This window comes from Strigops habroptila, chromosome 4 (assembly GCF_004027225.2).
Source record: "Strigops habroptila isolate Jane chromosome 4, bStrHab1.2.pri, whole genome shotgun sequence".
Taxonomy (NCBI): Eukaryota; Metazoa; Chordata; class Aves; order Psittaciformes; family Psittacidae; genus Strigops; species Strigops habroptila.
This window is the reverse complement of record NC_046358.1, coordinates 27529038-27545218: the sequence shown is the minus strand read 5'-3', so window position 1 is coordinate 27545218 and position 16181 is coordinate 27529038. Positions and strand designations below refer to the sequence as shown.

The 16181-nt window shown below is 33.8% G+C and overlaps 1 protein-coding gene across 2 annotated transcripts in view; it reads left to right on the top strand.

The window, feature by feature from the left end:
• PPP4R4 (protein phosphatase 4 regulatory subunit 4) overlaps positions 1-16181 on the top strand; it is a 69086-nt gene that overhangs the window by 39239 nt on the left and 13666 nt on the right. For both annotated transcript variants that reach the window (XM_030482997.1, XM_030482998.1), the window contains 8 exons: positions 1390-1497; positions 4357-4478; positions 7050-7172; positions 9572-9741; positions 10797-10916; positions 12774-12851; positions 14215-14298; positions 15590-15772. In XM_030482997.1, the coding sequence (XP_030338857.1) occupies positions 1390-1497; positions 4357-4478; positions 7050-7172; positions 9572-9741; positions 10797-10916; positions 12774-12851; positions 14215-14298; positions 15590-15772 (988 nt within the window). The remainder of the gene's footprint in view (positions 1-1389; positions 1498-4356; positions 4479-7049; positions 7173-9571; positions 9742-10796; positions 10917-12773; positions 12852-14214; positions 14299-15589; positions 15773-16181) is intronic.

Below are 16181 nucleotides of genomic sequence, written 5' to 3'. Positions count from 1 at the left end.
TCAAGTGACTTTCCAGATTACTTGGAATCCTATGAGAAATTTTAATAGTGTTAGCCATTATAAGTTCAAATTATCATACCTTCTTTTGCTGGGTTTCTTTAATATGATTCCTTGCTGTTAGAAGTAGGAAACCCCTCATTTCAATGAACAGATAGTAGCACCATTTCTATACAGAAGCTACATGTTAAGAAGACAGCTGAGAATTTTCTGGGACGTAGTGATTCTCTGGTAGAGGGGTCTGAGTGCATGCAGTTCAGAGGGTGGAAAAGAGACCTAGATCCACAGGTTTAGAATGTCGCAGCCTGAATTAAGATTAATGATGCACTGTTGTTCCCCTAGCAAGAGGCGTCTTGCTTGTTATAGGCTCAGGAGACATATCTGGCCTCAGAAGTAGCCAATGTATAAGATCTATAGGCATATCTTAATGATGTTCTTCAGAATGGCATCATTTTTGTTGATGAAATTTATGCTATAATTTAAAACTTTTCTTTTGTATTTCACATGACTCCCAAGTTATTTTTCTAGAGTATTGAAAAAATCCCAACCTTGGAATAGAACATCAGCTTTTCTAGCCTCCGTTCCAACAGCTAGTTAAAAACAAGTCTTTTTTTACAAGTAGTCCCTACTTCAGAATATTCTTACAATGCCGAATTCCCAAGACCTTGTACAGTTTTTAAAACTTGAGGCCAAATTTTGCTTTAGGAAGTAAGTTAATTTTTACTGGAATGAGGGGAGGCTGTGCAAGCTGGCTTGAAAATTTCTTGTCTGTGTCTTCATATTTCTCTTGAGTTTAGCAACAACATAAGGATTTGGATAGAGATATTTTATGAATACTCATGACAGCATCTTGGGCAGTGAAAGGAAACACAATGGCTGATTCTGCCAAGTTTTGGTATGTGTTCTTACTTAAATAGATTCAAGATAGTTATTTTGTATCTGCCATTGAATACTTGGGTCTACTTCCATAAAGGCATTGCAACACTGAAGCTTTTAATCTTAAATTCTTTTTATATTTTTTTTCGCCCAAATATCTCCTTGGTGATACATGTATACCAAAGATGAGTTATTAGAGGCTAATTGGGATTTGCACTTCCATTTATATAATTCTTTGTATTCTTGCAGTGGCTGTTCAGAAATATTACTGAAGATCGTTATTAAATGAGGACAGCATCTCTAAGCCTACTATTTTTGTAGTTAAAAAAAAAGAAGATGGAATATGAGCAAATTATGATGACTGTAAATAATCCTTTTTCTGTTTCTTTATAGAAACACGTCTGATGTACCATATAATTTTCTTTAGAAGTAATATATGGGTAAAATTTGAGTACTACAGAGTGAAATTTATATATTCTTGTTCTGTAAATTAATAAAAAATGTTCACATTTTTAGTATTAAAAGAGACATTCTTCCATTGGTAAAATCACTGTGCCAGGACGTGGAATATGAAGTTAGAACTTTCATGTGTCGGCAACTGGAACATATAGCTCAAGGAATAGGGTGAGTATAATTTGCATAACAGCTTTTAAATGCAAAATCTTTCTTTAAAATATTTAATGGTAACCTAAAAAGTCCTTTTAAGATTTCTAACTTAATTCATGTGTACTCGGTAGTGGATTTGGAGTGTACAGATGTGTTCTTAGGAATTAGTAGTTGGCGGTTGGCTCTTTTCCATTTTCAAATTTTTGCTTCTCTATGATAGCAAAATTGCTGAACTATGCAAACAAATTTTTTTTTTGTAAATAATGAGTTAATCTACACTTCTTGAAATCATCTCAATTATCCATTGATGTTGTTGTGCTTGCTTAAAAATGGAGAAAGATTATGGCAAGTATTAGCAGTTTCTAATAATTACTGTGCGGTTATTTGTGAAAAGATGCTAAATGTGTTTAGTAAGCAGATTTCAGTTCAGTATCAACTTTTACTCTAAGATGGAAGAATTTCAATATTGCACATTTAGGAACAGAAAAAGTCTGGAACTTTTAATAAATAGTACATGTTAACTACCCACACAGGAGTGGTCTCTGAGTGAACAAATATATTAAAATTCTAGGTCTCCACCTGTTATTGTGTCAGGAAGTAAAAAAGCAGTAACTTCTCTTACAGATTTAAATGATCAAGTAAGCTTCCCTGCCCTGTGTTACACAGCGGGGATAGATTAGATCTGAAGAGTCCCTCTAGCTTTTTAAAATGTGAATTTATGAGCAAATACAAGGATGAGGCTGAAACTTAAATGTAATTTGAAAGAAGGTAAATATGCACTTTAGCTTGTTCATACCTGTACTTATGGAAAAGATGCCTTCCTGTTGCTGTGGATTGATTGATTGATTGATTTATTGGAGAGTTATGTTGTGATTTAGATTCTGAGTTATTAAAAAAAAACAAACCAAAAACCAAACAACAGAAACAAAACAAACCAAAACCACCAGAAATTCTTGACACAATGTGATTTACCTCTCAGCCATGGAATACTGAAAAAATGTATGTCCAGGCAGTGTTTTAGCATACTCAGATATAAGGAATGAATATTCATGCTAAGAACTAGGCATTACTGCCATATTCTTATTTGAGCTTTGGTTTGGGAAGGTCATGCAGGACAGTAATTTCTAGGTTCCTAGATAAACTTGTCTTTATTGCATGCAAAATAATTTTTTATATGTGCTATAGGCATCTCTTCTGCAATGTCTTTCTCCTGCTAAAGTTCAGAGGATGTGAATAATGTGAAATCACAATATTACTCATCTCAGTAAAGTTACTCATTTGGTTTTGTGCTTATTTAATTTTATAACAAAGCATAGGTTAGCACGGTAAATAATTTTAACACTTTCCATATTGAATGGCTTTGTATTTAAAAGAACTTGTGATTGTAGAAAATAAAGGTAGTTTTTGTCAGTATTGTTGATATTTGTAAAACTGGAAATTTAACATGCATTTTACTAAATTCAATTACTGAATAATTTGAGGTTGCATTTATTTTTACTGTACGCATGTATCTTTATCTTGAAGTTGACTTCTGTTTAATGCGAGATTAAAGATGAGTGAAAGGGTTCTGTTTAACTTCAGGGAGCGAGGTTTTTTTTTCCATAACTACGAAGTTTTGAAGGGATGGGTAGTTCTAACTGTCATATTAGTTTGAAGATTTTTGATGCCACCAAAACAGAAATCCCCAGAAACATATTTGCATAAGAATTTCTTCCCTCCTCCCCATTTCTTGTCATGTCCGTAGTCATTTCCCCCCACCAACTCAATTTCTGGGTGTGGAAAGAGGATGTAGTCTTACTCTTCTCTTCTCTGACCATTCCTAGGCCGTATGTTCTTGTCTATCTCAATCACCTTCCTTCCTCTTTTCTTATTTGTTATTGCTCAATCCCATGAGATTTTTTTTTTGGTGTCTTATTTGAGATACTGTCTACATTTCCATGGATAAAAGGTGGAAATACTGGATATGTCTTCCCAGTTCTTGTTGATAGTAGGGCTGCAAAAAAGATCTTTCTAATCTCTTAAAGCAATCAAGAATTGGTTGTAGGCTGGGACATGGGAAATTATGCTGGTTGGTAGCTTTTACAACAGCTATACTTTTATTCCAAGAGGCAAATCTCTTTTGAACTTACTATGCCAGTCACCTTACTGTGTAAATGTTTCTGTGTCAAGTGTATTTCACTCCTCCTTAGTCACCTCTCTCATTCAACTCTGATTTCTAAGTCAGAGTTTATGGGACAATAAACTCTGACAATCTGCTGCCAGTGTATAGATTCAAGTTGCCAGGACCATCACACACAGGCAGTGGTAGTAATTACCAAGGCAAAAACAGACAAGCAGAACCCTTTCTTTACTACTTTAAAATAAGCCCAGGAGGCAGTGTTTGGACTAGTTGGGAAACCATGTTTTCTCTGAGCAGTAGTTGCTTACCCTCTGTAAAGCAGGCTCATCTTTGAAGAGTAAGATTTCCAGTCACTTCAGCATTATATTTAATAATTTTTGACTTTGGACCATTGCACTGAGCAGTTTCTGCATATTTGATCAGAATAGGTTTTTTAGTGACACAGTGAAGTAGCTGGACTCCTTTGATTTTTTTTTCAGACTTCATTTTCTCTGATTTGTTTTGAGCTAATTTGAATGCTTTTTTAATGATGAAGTTTTGCATTTTAAATTTGCGCGTTTCTTTGGTTGACAAAGAAAAAAGTCCTGAGATTGACTGGAGGTTTTTATTTCATTTTTATTTCCTTACCACTTTGTCAATTTTTCCTCCTTGACTACCAAAAAAATACCTAAATAATTATTTCAAGATAGAATTCTGTTTTGCTGTGGCAATATTGTTTCATTAGAAGTTTTCTCTTGACTGCTTGCCTCACTTTGCAGGACAGAACTAACAAAAACTGTGGTGCTTCCTGAGTTAGTAGAACTTGCAAGAGATGAGGGTAGCAGTGTACGCCTTGCAGCTTTTGAGACATTAGTGAATCTGCTTGATATGCTTGATGCAGGTAAGAATTTAATATAGGCTTATTAGCCCAGTTCTTAACGCTTTAACGCATCTTACAAATTTGTTTAAATGCTTTTTGTGCTGTCTGCTTTTTTCAGGCATTTCTGATTTTATTTTGTTTATTGTTTTATCCTTCATGTATTTCATGTCTTGCAGTGCTTTATACATAGTAAGTTTTAAAGAAGGTGAACCAGTTGTCCACGAAATCCATTACCTTATTCCAAGTTTCTAATGTAATGTGACTAAATGGAATAAGTAAAATTAATGTATAATTGATAGGAATATTGGGTTGTTAGTATTTAGTTAATACTATCAATACGCAATACAAAATGTTAGCTCAACAGATGCTGTTGCATGGGGTTTTTTTGCTATTAACTAGTTTTTGCCTCTTAACTGAAGCAAAGCTAAAAACAACTACCGACTGCAGCCTGTCTTCTGAGCTGAAGAACTGACTGGGGCAATGATATGATATTTGTGTGTGTAACAGTAAACCTTGCAGGTTTTAACATCCAGTGTTATATGTAAAATAGGTTTAAAAATTTTGGAACAGAAAATATTTCCTTATGTTCCATAAACTGCAGTGTGCACAATTGATCAATTTTAGAGGTACTAAGTGTCAGCAGTTACTATTTAAATCCCTTTAAACTTGTGGCTGTATGGCACTGAAAGCTCTCTCCTTTGCAATGAGAAAGTTTGTGTATCTTATAAAGCTCTTCTTTATTTAAAATAGGAAATGTAAATGCTTGTGTTTTTCTCAGTGCTCTGTATCTTTCCTGTGATCAACACGCCTATTTCATGCTTCTCCAGGTCTAGGGGTGAGTGTCTGTGTCTTCATGTGAGGAAGGAGAAATTCTTTGTTGTATCCAGTTCTTTTGGCATAGTGGTGGTGGGTTATCTACACGCATGATTCTCAGGTTCTCATCATAAGTTGAGTTCAGCATTGATTGGGACAAACTTTAAGGAGAGCTATTGTGACTGCTCCAGTATAGGAGTCATCTGGGTAACCACTGTGCCTTGTCCTCCAATCAACTCAACTGCTCTGTCTAGATTTTTTCAGGGGGATGTAGAAGACAATAACAGTCAGCTTTTCTGGCTCAGTTTCAGTTGTGTTCTCTGCTGGCTTTTTTTACAACTGGAAATGTACAAAGCAGCAAAGCACATGATAGATCATTGCTATTGTGTATATGAAAAAAATATTTTGTATTGTTGATCACTGCTCATTATTTGCCACTTTGCCTTTTATATTGTCTTTTTCCAAATTCTTCAGTTGTTTATCTTCAGTACTAACTCTGTCTTTTGCACCACTCCCACTCCCATCTTACTGACTCTACTACTCCTTCCTGATACATAAATGAGGAACAAATATTTACTGTACAGGAACATAGTGGTGAACTACTAAAAAACATGATTGCATATAAACCATATGGAGAAGTACGTAAAGAAATAAGATAGTTTTGGGGAGAATCACTGAAAATGAAGTTTTAGCAGTTACTGCTTATAGTAATAGTATGATAGTAGGTTAATTTTCAAATTATTGAGCCTTTTCATTGATGCTATCAAGTTTGTGCTTCTCTTTGCACCTCTCAGTCTTCACTCTTCCTCCTGCACCTCCCAATTACTGTAACTACTGCTTTTAGCCATTGAAAAAAGCTTTGAGAAAACAATCAGGGATTATTTATTTACAGGTTTGTAATGAATGTATTTCTAGAATTTTGTTTTGTGCAGTTTTTGGTTTTGTGGTTGAACGAGAAATGAACATTTTGAAGGTAGATGACCCAAAATTGTATCCTAGAGTTTCTTTCCCACAAGATCAAAATATTTCTTCATGTCAACCTAAATATTTTGTTTGGCCATAATTATGTGCTGAACGTCAGTGTTGATTTTTCCATTAAAAAAATACTAATCCCTTTAAAACTTTTAAAATGTATTTGTACACAAATACAAAGGTTTTATTTAAAACAAGTCAAACCACATAAATTTATTTGAATATTTACCTGTTTATTTTAGAAGGACACAGAGTACTTTGATTTGACTTTAATTTCTAAATTATTTCATTTCTTTCCTCCATCCTTAATTATTTTGTTTCTCTGTGAATTTCTTGTTTACCAAAAGATTTTCAACATCCTCTTCTCAGTAGATTGAAAAAATTCACTTCTGATGTATGCAGATTTCTATTTTACTGTCATGTTTGGTCTTGACCTCCCTGAATTCCTACTATTGTAGGAAATCTTATTGTTGGAGTACTGAAGTATTGTTTCGCTCCCTGTGTTCTTGGTGAATGGAAAAGTTCATTTATATTAGTGACTGTCTCATCCTTTACTGAGTGATGCCTTTTCCCTAAAATCCAAACAAACAAAAAATAAAAAGGTAAGTGTTAAAATTTAGGCCCTGCATTATAGTAGTATGTTCATCATTCTCTTCACTGCTTGTTTTCTACTTCCAGTGTGTGTCTGCCAAAAATACTCCTGAAATACTAAATGAGATTTTTCATAACTTCTTATGGAAATCCTCTCTCTGTGCTCTTTTTTTAGATGTCAACAAATGACTAACATAATTTTTTTTTTTTTTTCAGATGATAGGAGTCAAACTGTGCTTCCTTTAGTGAAATCGTTCTGTGAAAAATCCTTCAAAGCAGATGAATCTATCCTAGTTTCTTTATCTTTCCATTTAGGGAAACTGTGTAATGGATTATATGGTATGATTTATTTATTGATCTGTCTATCAATTTATTTATTTATTTTTAAATCTTAAAAATGAGTAAAGATTAGAGAATTGGAAGCCCTTGGAAAATACCTAGATTTGAACATTTAAAATGAAATTATAGTTATAAAAGGAAATAGAGAAGTAAAATTCTGAAATCATCTATTGCATAAATACTGGATTTTGTGAATTTCCTCTTTGGGTGTCCATTTCTTTATTGTCTGGGGGTTTTGTGCATGTATGTTTGGACAGGGCAGAGGTTTTTTTTTCCAGACAACGTCAGAGATGGAAACACAGTGGTTTGTGTTTATTGGTTTGACTGATTATTTTAATCCCTTTTTGGATGACTGAATTTTTGAAACTAGAGAACCTTTGAAAACATGGTATGATGTTGAATGTGTGTAGTTACTTCTGTGATTGATAACCTTTTCAAGGCACAGTAGACAGTGTGGCCCGTAAGGAACTTCAGGGGAGAAAGAAGACCTAATGGCTTGTGGATTCCTAGCTGCAGCTGAGGCCAGATCTGTATGCATAATTTCTGTGGTTTTCACTTGACCAGGACAGATCTTTACTCGATCATTCTGCTCACTGTGTACTCTCTACACAGAGCTTACCTGACGAGGGACAGCACAGAATTATGGTTTTACATTCTACATTATGATTTCACCCTAGACTGTTAAACCCTTTGATCATTCTTACAGGTCTTTATAATGATCCTTTCTGATATATTAGACTATCAAAGTGACTGTTGCTTCACTACAAATAACTCGAAAAGGCTGTTCCACAGTGTCAAACTTATTTACAGAAACACAGAGCAAAGACATCCATCCTGGTTTTATTGTGTCTTCCCAGTCTTCTTTTCTCTGGGTTTAAGGACTTTAATTACTGATCTTTCTTCACCTCTGATCTCTGTCTGGCAAGTTCGTATTTTTCTTGAAGTATTATGCCTTAAGAGAACTGAACAAAGTGAAAGGCTTGCTTCATGTGTCTTGAGGCTATATTGCTGTTTAAGTTTTTCAGTGTGAAAAACTGCTTTTTTCTTGTTTTAACAGTTTGCAATAGTTTGACAGTATTTGTTCAAGTGCAGCCTATGAAGACTTTTACCTTAATATACCTGGTATCTAGTTACTCTTCTCTTTCCTGGCCTTGTGCAGGTGATGTGGATCTGCCTAAGCATGGTACCTTGTCTCTGTCCTACTGGAATAATAGTCTAAATTTTTAAGACCGTATGTCCAGTGTTTGAAGATTATTTTGACCTCTACCTTTTGAAGAACGATCAGTCTCCCTCCTAAGTGTTATCAGGATATTGAATAAATTTCTAACCCAACATCCAAGAAACCAAATGAAATTACTGAATAGTAGCAGAACAAGGATAGCCTTTTCTTTATACAGTTTCCAGTTCTTGTCAATGAACCATAGGTAACTTTCTATTAACTGTTTTTCTGAACAGTTTTGCAGCATCTTTATAGTTTTCCACATCTCTTTATCGATCCCTAATTTTGCTTGTGAAAAACATGACCTTTACTGCCTCTTTGTATTCACAGGTCCTGTTACACAGTCATAAAAGGAAATGGAATTATTTTGACAAGTTTGCTTTTGCCATGTTGGCTGCTACTCATATTCTTGTTTTCTTTTCAGTATTTACAAGTAGATGTTTAGATTTTTTTTATTTTGTTCCAATTTTTTAAAAAACATGAAAGTAATCTGACTGATCTGTAATTATATGGCTTGTCCTTCCCCTCTCCAATGATAAAATATCAGTACCACTTCAGCCTTTGTCCATTCTGATATCTCACTTATTTAAGATTTCAGCAGCTAGTACTTTAAATACTTTTGAACACTAGAATGAAGCACATCTGACCCTGCACATTTTGAAAACCTCTCGTGTTTAAGTATTCACTGACCTATTCTTTCTCTGCTTAAAGCTTGAATCTTTGTCACAGTTAACTGTACTGAGCCTTTCCTTGATTGTTCTCTTATTACTAAGGTACTAATAAAATTAACTGTAATTTTTGAAGTAATTTTTCTAGTTGTATTGCAGTTTGTTCAGTGTTTTCTACTTTTATACCTCTATTATCTGTAGCAAAATGGCCTAATTTTTCAACTTTCTGCAGACATTCTTCATGTGACTGAGTTCCATAAAGTTCTGAGTATTACAACAATTATGTAAACAGAAATTAAGATTCACTGTTATAGTTAGCTGTCTTTTTTCTGTAATCACTTTATCTGTATAATGTGTACTGGTGATATTCTGGTAGACTCAAGGTGGGGGGAGGAGAAATAAAAATTTACATATTTGATAGATTTGTAAATGAGTTTTATTTTGGGATGTTATTAATAGCATTCGTAATGAGAAAAGTAAATTTTTATTTATTTTTTTTTTTTCTTTTGAAGGCATTTTTACTCCTGAACAGCACTTACGGTTTTTTGAATTTTATAAGAAGCTTTCCACACTGGGTTTACAGCAAGAAAATGGACACAATGATAATCAACTACAACTTCAAAATCTGGAACAGGAAAAGAAGTATATTTTGGTCAGGAAGAACTGTGCTTACAATTTTCCAGTAAGTGACATTAATTTAAGGTTAAATAATTTGTGTTGTGCATATAGTTTACTAAATAGGGACTGCATGAGTGATAGAGAAGTTATTTTCAAATTGTACATTTTTAGCTAGATTCTAGCTCTTTCCTGGAAGGTTCAAGTTAATGGCTTAAAGTGGAGGTTGTCCAAAGAGTTATTAGGAAAGGTTCCTTTTTACAGAGCCTCGGAAAATTATTGACAAGTTTTGACTGAGCGAGTGTTGCTGTTCTGAGAAGTTACTGGTTTCACCCTCTTATACATTTTCTTCAAACCCTTAGCACAAAGGCTTTGAGAAAATGGCTGTGAAACAGAAGTTACCAGTTTCAAACCATTCAAAGCTAGGTTTTCACATTTGCTGTGTGTCATGGCATTCTAGGGAGTTGAAGGTTGAATCTGAATGGTCAGATTAATATTTCAGTCATGTTCCTGCCTGAATACAGAAAGTCTTTCCAAGTTAAAGTGAGGTCTTTAAATGTACTACTTGTGTTTCTGTAAATCTACTTTGTATTTTGACATTCTATATTTATATTATAAGAAGGCATGTTTGTAACGAGCCAGTAGACAGTTATTTTTATTCTGCCTTTTAAAGACAAGCACCTTTTATGTAGGTAGACATCTGTTGGTTTATTTGAGCAAAACCAAGGTATGTACACAAAAAACTATGTTGAAATTCAGATGCTTGCTTTGCTGCTTGCTAAAATGTTTGTTGTTTTTGAAGTCTCCAGTTGCACCTTCCGCTAGTGTAAGGCAATGTTAGCAATACTTATAGAACTAAGGTTTTGTATCTTATGGTTTTAATCTGTGTCATCAGAAGAAAAGCCTGCAGCATGTCTGTAAGATATGTAAATCCAGTTTAGTTCTCAGCTCCAGAGTTTGTCTGATGCCTGTGTTTTGACACAGCCATCAAAAATGCCACACTTCCTCTTTAAAATCACAACCTGTTACCTCTCAGGTGTCTTTCTGGTTGTAGCTCAGTGTTTTGATCTGATAATTGGTCCTTTAGTTATGCAGTTAATAGAAGACTTCATCTTTCCACAGGCCATGATCGTTTTTGTGGACCCAAAGAATTTCCATTTAGAACTATATTCTATATTTTTCTGCCTTTGTCATGACCCTGAAGTTCCTGTCAGATATACTATGGCCTTAAGCTTCTATGAAGTAAGTCTACAATGGTTCTTTGTTAGTACCCACATGTTTTTATTTTAGGTTGTTTTCTTCTTTCAGCTTACATTTATGACTATTCAACCAAAATAAAAAGACTTGAGAAAACTTGTTGAAAGGATTCAGTTTATCAAAGTTGTTCAGTCCCTTCTAAGCTCTATATATAGCCCATATACACGCATTAGTCTAAGTTGCGTGACATTCGGCTACAAGAGCCTGCTGTTAGGTGAGCTTTTAAGGAGCAAAACCTAGAAGGAACTTATAATGGTCTAGTACTACAAACATAAGCAATTGTAGCAATTACAATATTTGAAGGTTTTCAATGCTATTAGAAAACAATGAGACAGATGGGAGAAAGGCACTTGCCACTTCTGGTCCTGAAAACCTCCTTTAGAATGATGGAGTTTGCTGCTGTATGCTGGTATTCTGTGGAGAATATTTATATGGGTCAAATCTAAGTTAAATGCTCAATTTAATATGAAACTGCTTGGAAATCTATGCAGATATAAAAGAATGTGTGTTCTTATTACTCCATTCAGTTTACATAAATTCCACTGTATTATTTTCATGAAAGTTAAAAAATGTGCAACTGCGTAGATATTATTAGGTATGTGGGGTGAATTCCAGAAAGGAAAATACACTCTCTCCAGATCGTAGTAACCTATGTAGGGAGATCGTCAAGGTTTTCATAGTGTTTTACTGAGAATCCTTGTGTTTCAGTCTTCGAGCTAGCCTTTTATCCCATTTTGTTCCTGGGGAAATTGGTAAGTTAAGAAGCTTGCTGAAAGCATTTAAATCACTAGTAGAGGCCTAAATGATTTTTTTTCCACCATTATAAGAAAGATGGATATATTTCCAGTTCTTGTTACCTATTGACGCTTTGTCTTAGGGAATGATAATCCAAGGTAATTGTTGAAATTGTAAAATTAACATCTACATAATATTTTGTGTTAGATGTATAACACTTTTAAGGTACTGCTTGAATATGCAGTATCTTAGCTCATTTTAAAAAGCCTGTGAAACTATACCTTGGTCTGAATGTACATTTGGTGCTTGTTGATTTAATTTTAACACCATAACTAGGCAACCATGTGACAGCCAAAAATGGGTAATTTATGGTATTCACTGCTAGGTGCACATTTTTTATTTTTTTTTATTTTTTTATAAATAAACTCCCTGTAGACATTTCCTTAAAGCTTCATCTTGATTAGGAGCAAGCTCTTATTCTCGCTTGGCTTATAAAAATAAAGAAGATCATTAAAAATCATTATCTAAATATTCAGTATCACAAAAATCTTATCCCTCAAGGTTTTCTCATGTTAAAAGGGTTAAAACTCTTTTAACAGTCTGGAGATGGACTGGGGGTGGTTTTTAGAATTTCATATGTAATTTATGAATCACAGTCAAAAAAACCAAAGGAGGACTGAAAACTTCAGATAGAAAGGTTGGGGAAACGTAAAATCCAGCACAGGCTAAACCAATTTTTATGTTTTATCTTTTGTAAATTATGTAGCAGTCTGAAATGTTAATTCTCCTAAGGAGCATGATCTACAACATTTGAATATTCCAGAAGGATCTTTTCCTAGCCTTGCAGTCTTAAAATTTTTTGGTAACTGTAAAATAGTGTTAAATTTAAAGGCATGTTTGATGGTTAGATAATAGGCCAGTTTCTTGACTCATATTCTTTATATTAGCATATTTTAATGTGATTAATGGGAAAGCACACAACTTTAGAAGTCTGATACTAAACAATTGTTCCTCATCCCTTCTTCATGCTTGCTGTAGAGTAAGCACATGTTGTAGTGGCATGAAACTAGAGAATATTTCACCTTGCTATTTTACTGTCATTTTTAGGTGGCTAAGCTTTTAAATTCTGGTGTGTATACAATACATAAAGAACTGGTTACACTATTGCAAGATGAGTCACTGGAGGTAACATACTTTTATTGGACTTTTATTTTGCTTGTTACATTGAAGCAGATGATCTTGGTGTTTAATAACTCTTCAATAAGACAGTAGAGTAACAGTTTGAAAGGATCGACAGCTTTTACTTCTGTTTCACAGATGCTTCATAAAGATGACAGCTTTCTGTGAATAAGAAAGGAGGAAAATAGGAAGGTGTTTGAATTTAGTAAACCCACACTGAATTTATTAGCTTTTAAAAATATTCTAAATTGTTTTAATTGCTATATTATTTATTACCTTACAAATTCTATGGAAATATTTGGTTTTGGTACTGTGTTAAAATAATCCTTGCTATTGTTCAAGGTTTTTGCTTTGTTTTATTTTAATTTCTCCAGTTGAAGGGGAGATTAAGAAGTTGTGTATGGTTCAAAGATCAAGATTTATAGAAAGAGTTTCAGTCCAAGGTCTGATACAGAATCTGTGAGTGTTTATGAGATAGTTTAGTGTACCTCAGTTTCAACCTGCTTAAAATGTGAATCACTTAGCTATATTACAGGTGACATAGTGAGAACTTTTTGGTCTAGAAAAAAGACAAATATTTATTGAGACAAAATCATCATTTCCTGTTGCTTTCAGGTTCTCTTTTGGTACCCTTTGTTAGATATTTTCAAGGGAGTTAAAAGTCTTCATAGAACATCTACTTTTAGTTTATGAAATTCTAACCCATCTTTAAAGATTTCTCAAGTTGAACACCTGAAAGTTGAGACTCAGAAGCAGCTGATGATTCCAAAAAATTCCCTGTTTTGATACCTATAATAAAACGTATTTGGTGCTTTATCTTATTTACCATCTCAGTCAGAATTGGTGCCAAAAATATTTAATTACTTTCCTCGTCTATTTTTAAATATTATAACATTTGAAAGTAGGGCTATTCTATTAATATAGGGTATACATTCTATTTTAATTTATCAACTGCAGCTTTTCTTAAAGCAGGAAAAATTGCTTTTAAGATTCAGCTGACAAATATAAAAAAAACCCATTTCTTTGTTTTTGTCAAGGCTCTTTTGTTTAAGAATGAATGTTCATTTTAAAATATTGTATGCTGTGAATAGCTTAGAAAGCATTGACTGCGGTATTCATATAAATCAAAACTACAGTTTGTTTTCCTAAACTTTTAACCTATAGTACTTATATTACTTAATACATTAAAACATCAATTTTAAATCCCAGTCCTCAGCAAAGCAAATATGTTGCATCTCATTCTTTTATGTTAAGATGGATATGAAAGAACAATACCATAAGAAATGTCACTAGAGGTATTGTTGGTGAGAGATAAAAATTGAGTCAAGTTAATTTACAGAACTCATTTATGCAGCCTTTCTTTAAATAGGTGCTAGATGCCCTGGTAGGTCACCTCCCTGAAATCCTTGAACTAATGACTAATGCAGGAGAAAACAGTGGATCAGAGAACAAGGTGAGTATTCTCATGTTTTTTTAATTTGATTTCTAAATGAAGGTAGTAGCAAAGTTGTTCAGACATAAATGGTATGAACATGCTTGTGTTATTAGTTTCTGCTTTGGTGACATATGAAGTTTCTGTGGTTTTGTGATTGTTCTTTGGCTTTATAAACTTCATAATAAAAATAATTGTGAAAGACTTGATAGAATGATGTTCATCCATGTTCTTTCTCTAATTAGCCACAGATTTGCTGAAATAAATAAAATTTTGGAATACAATCATTAAGTTAAAACATAAGTTGGTTTCATGCTAAAGGATTGACAGCTAACACAGAATTGTTATTATAATTTTTTTAATATTTATGTGGCAACTGCCTGTGGTTGCCATTTTCAGACACAGTTTCTGCTAGAAGAAAGCCTACTTGCTGAAGAAAGGCACTGAAATAGGATTTAGGAGATCTATAGTCAGCTCCCAACTTCACTAATTTAATTGTGTGTGGCTCTGGATGATGGTTTATTCAGTGAATCCTCAGCTGTAAGATGGAACATAAAAGATCATCTCCTACTTCAAGATGCTTTGAGCATACTTTCTCAATATATGGAGAAATTGAGATATTCCAACAATATAAGAAATGAATAAATTTATTTTCTTGTGTGGAGAAAACTTGAGAGTGTAATTTAAAATGTGAACTTTTCAGATGTTTACTGATGTAAATCTATATAACGTATAACAAGTGCAATGTCAAATGTGGAACTCTGTTTCATTTTGCTTAGTGCTAAAGAGACTTTAGCTTGACTACTACAAAGTCTTTGCCTCCCACTGAGAAAAGATGTATAATTCCTACTAAAATCAACTAGGGAGCTGAGAACAATAGCTGCAAAGATCAAGAGGCTGGAAGGAAAATGGGATTTATTTGGTTTGAAAAAGAGAAGACTGAGGAGAGTTGTCATAATGGTCTTTCGTATCTCTAAAAGGGTATAGTGATCAGTTTTTCTTTGTCAGGAGAAGGTGTTGGAAATGAAAGTTAATTTAGTTAAGAACTGGAATAGCTTTTTGAGTAGTAAAATCGAATTTACTGCTTAGGGGAGATTGTTTAGACCCAATCATTACATTTTAAAACCAAGTTAGACTAACAACTGCTGGAAGTGGACACAGTGTAGCTGATCTTGTCTGAGGAGAGGAATTAACTGACCCCTTAAAAATCTTTTCATCTGCTGCATTGTTGTGATGTACTTTTTAAGCATGGTAACGTGACATACAGCTAGAACATGTAAAATTATTTTAATGTTTATATTTTTGTTTCTAGTTGTTGTCTATTCCTGACTTGATTACTGCATTAACAACAGCAGAACAGAGAGCAGCAACTTCTTTGAAATGGAGAACTCACGAGAAGTTACTACAAAAATATGCATGTCTCCCTCATATCATATCAAGTGATCAGATTTATTACCGTTTTCTTCACAGAATGTTGACAATCATTTTGACAAATGTGAGCCCACCTGTCTCTTTCCCATTGTTTTTTGTTTGTTTATGCTATTTGGTCATGAGCAAGTATCACCAGATATGTGCTATGTGTAGTACTTTTTTTAAATTATCTTAAAGTACTATTTCTCATTGCATATGGCATATCAGGCTGTGGTTTTTTTAATATAAGACTGAGAAGTTGCCTTGAGAACTTCCCCCCAATTTGAGGAGCAAAATTTGGATTGACAGGTTGTCATATTTTTCCTCCCACCCGAGAGTTCTTTTGTTTCCTTGTGCTCATTATCAATTTGTTTCTAGGTAAATCAAAACTTTTTTCCTCTCAGATACGCCTTTTCCTGATTCCATACGTTATTTCATGTTGTGTTTCGTTCTTTAGGAAAGAACACTATTCTGAAAATGAATATTCGTTGTAA